Source organism: Trematomus bernacchii, unplaced genomic scaffold, assembly GCF_902827165.1.
Source record: "Trematomus bernacchii unplaced genomic scaffold, fTreBer1.1, whole genome shotgun sequence".
In the NCBI taxonomy this organism is placed as follows: Eukaryota; Metazoa; Chordata; class Actinopteri; order Perciformes; family Nototheniidae; genus Trematomus; species Trematomus bernacchii.
In genome coordinates this window covers 1-3880 of record NW_022988106.1, presented here as the reverse complement: position 1 = coordinate 3880, position 3880 = coordinate 1, and the positions used below count along the sequence as shown (strand labels likewise).

General features: G+C 42.1%; 1 protein-coding gene across 1 annotated transcript; it reads left to right on the top strand.

Annotated features, from left to right (window-relative positions):
* Window positions 1–437: 437 nt before the first annotated feature.
* Window positions 438–2672, top strand: LOC117475729 (coagulation factor VII-like; the record flags this gene model as incomplete). Its single annotated transcript, XM_034122046.1, has 4 exons — window positions 438–669; window positions 1799–1968; window positions 2419–2443; window positions 2559–2672. Coding segments are annotated over exons 1-4 (364 nt in total), but the record flags the coding sequence as incomplete, so codon positions are not given.
* Window positions 2673–3880: the final 1208 nt, after the last annotated feature.

The following is a 3880-nucleotide window of genomic DNA, read 5'->3' as shown; positions in this document are numbered from 1 at the left end:
TGAACATCAGCAGGAGAGGACTCTTTAAAGTAGAGACTCTACATACTGATATACACCTGAACATCAGCAGGAGAGGACTCTTTAAAGTAGAGACACTACATACTGATATACACCTGAACATCAGCAGGAGAGGACTCTTTAAAGTAGAGACACTCAGAGGAGAGGAGGTACAAACTGTCCATCAATATTTACTCTGTGGTTAAACATCAACCAGCTGCTAAATAACCTCAAACACAATCACTGTCCTCGGAGACAGACAGAAAGACAGGCAGACAGACAGGCAGACAGGCAGACAGACAGACAGACAGACAGACAGACAGACAGGCAGACAGACAGGCAGGCAGACAGACAGACAGACAGGCAGGAAGACAGGCAGACAGACAGGCAGAAAGACAGGCAGACAGACAGACAGACAGGCAGAAAGACAGGCAGACAGACAGACAGACAGGCAGGCAGACAGACAGGCAGACAGAAAGACAGACAGACAGACAGACAGGCAGACAGACAGACAGACAGACAGACAGACAGGCAGGAAGACAGGCAGACAGACAGGCAGAAAGACAGGCAGACAGACAGACAGACAGGCAGGCAGACAGACAGACAGACAGACAGACATGCTGCTGTCTCTCTTTACGCTGCTCAGCGTCTCCGCTCTGGTCCGGTGTTCAGGTGAGTTACTGAGGGTGAGGACTGAAACGCCAAAAGATGCTTCAGAGAAAGAACCTCCTCCACTGGTTTACGCTGTGTTCCATTTACACTGGAGGTCGGAGGTCAGAACTGAGAGTGACTGGTTCTAGTAGCACTAGGCGATCGTTGCCCCCTCACGGAGAACCAGTCCCCGAGATACTGGAACTCCTTCACTTGGGGGGAGGACTCATTCTCTACTCGGAGGGATAGTACCGTATCGTTTTCTATCGCAATATTTCTGTATGGTGACCTAAGTATTGTATTAATATCGTTACTTTAGTTCAGGGATGTCATAATATTGTGATAATATTGTACCATGATAATATTGTATTGGATGATATTGTATCGTTACTTTAGTCATGGGATGGTATAGTATCTTGTTAATATTGAATCGTGATTATATTGTGATAATATCATATTGTGTTCAATTGTATCGTGATAATAACGTATCCTGATAATAATGTATCGTGATAATATCGTATTCTGATAATATTGTATCGTGATAATATCGTATTTTGATAAAAACGTATCGTGATAATAATGTACCGTGATAATTATCGTATTTTGATAATATCGTGTCGTGATAATAACGTATCCTGATAAAAACGTATCCTGATAATAACGTATCGTGATAATATCGTACCGTGATAATATCGTACCGTGATAATAACGTATCGTGATAATATCGTATTTTGATCATATCGTGTCGTGATAATATTGTAGCGTGATAATAATATATCGTGATAATAATATATCGTGATAATATCGTATCGTGATAATATCGTATCGTGATAATAACGTATCGTGATAATATCGTATCGTGATAATATCGTATCGTGATAATAACGTACCGTGATAATAACGTATCGTGATAATATCGTATTGTGATCATATCGTGTCATGATAATATTGTAGCGTGATAGTAATATATCGTGATAATATCGTATCGTGATAATATCGTATCGTGATAATAACGTATCGTGATAATATCGTATCGTGATAATATCGTATCGTGATAATATCGTATCGTGATAATATCGTATCGTGATAATATCGTATCGTGATAATATCGTATTGTGATCATATCGTACAGTAACCCTCTCCCCTCCAGTGTTCCTGCAGAGGCCGGCAGCGACTCGCCTCCTTGGCTCCTCCTCCAGGAGGCGCAGAGCGAACTCGTTCCTGGAGGAGATCCTCCCTGGAGACCTGGAGAGGGAGTGCCAGGAGGAAGTCTGCTCCCAGGAGGAGGCGGCCGAGATCTTCCAGACCACGGAGAAGACGGTGAGGAGGTGGGGGGGAACCACGTGACAGTAAAGTGTTAAATGTTTTAGTCAGGGATAATTATCCTGCTTATTACACGGTCACATACTGAACACACAACGACTCAATAAATTATTTTATTGACTTTAAAATGATCGTAGTGCTTCCTCTAAGAAAGTAAACTCCGCTCCACGGCTGGACCTCCGACAACAACAAGTGAATTTTAAATGAAGGCAGCTCTGATCCATGTTTTCTGTCCAAGTCTGTTCACAGTTTCCACTAACAAGTCCTTAAACACTGCAGAGCCAATCAGAATGGAGTATTTAACCAAGCTGTGTAATAAATGACATCAAGGACTCTTAATGTCTAGTTGTTACGAACTATGAACAACGTGAAAAATAACAGTTTATATTTTGATGGTCTTCATCAGCATCCTGCAGACACACATTAACTCTGGGTCTTGTTCCACAGCTGGAGTTCTGGTACAAATACATCAGTGAGTAAACTCATCATACTCTAAACCTTCTCAGCAGAGCCTGAACTCTCAGTTATTTGAGGAGATATAGTATATAAAGTCGTGATGCGTTCAAGTGTCCTGCTGTGTGTGGTAGATCTGAACCCTTGTCGGACGAACCCCTGTCTGAACGGAGGGATGTGCACGCTGGACCGAGGAGACTTCCTGTGTCTCTGCTCCCCGCAGTACCACGGCCGGACCTGCGCCTCAGGTACTCTGTGGAGAGGGGAACAGTGCCAACCCACGCCACGCATTCTTAAATAAAAACAACCTTTTCCCGCAGGTTTAATATTTGAAAAACGCACGAAAAAAGGCCCATTTTTTATTTATACGTCTTTATGTGATTATTTAACGCCTGACTGGACTAGCGGTGTACGAATTGGTCTGAAATGTGGGGTCGGTGTACGACTCCCAGTGGGAACACCTTTTGTCTTCAACTTTACCCAAAGTCCTTTTTAATTTCACATTATATCTCTGTTCACTCACCTGTAACATCTCATCGATGCTCCTGTGCAGCTTCCCGTCAGTAACACTCTGACTCATAGTGGCTCGCTTCATTCTGTGATAGGGTTCAGAGTCCAGAGCAACTAACGCTGCTTTGGACTTGAGAACACATTGAAATAGTGACGTGTGGTGGCACTGTTCGCTCTTCATACTACACCTGTTAACTTCACCTGTATACTACATACTACACCTGTACACTACACCTGTTAACTTCACCTGTATACTACACCTGTATACTACATACTACACCTGTACACTACACCTGTTAACTTCACCTGTATACTACACCTGTATACTACATACTACACCTGGACACTACATACTACACCTGTATACTACATACTACACCTGTATACTACATACTACACCTGTATACTACATACTACACCTGTATACTACATACTACACCTGTACACTACATACTACACCTGTACACTACATACTACACTTGTATACTACATACTACACCTGTATACTACATACTACACCTGTACACTACACCTGTTAACTTCACCTGTATACTACACCTGTATACTACATACTACACCTGTATACTACATACTACACCTGTACACTACATACTACACCTGTACACTACATACTACCTGTAGACTACATACTACACCTGTATACTACATACTACACCTGTACACTACACCTGTTAACTTCACCTGTATACTACACCTGTATACTACATACTACACCTGTATACTACATACTACACCTGTACACTACACCTGTTAACTTCACCTGTATACTACACCTGTATACTACATACTACACCTGTACACTACACCTGTTAACTTCACCTGTATACTACACCTGTATACTACATACTACACCTGTACACTACACCTGTACACTACACCTGTATACTACACCTGTATACTACACCTGTATACTACATACTACACC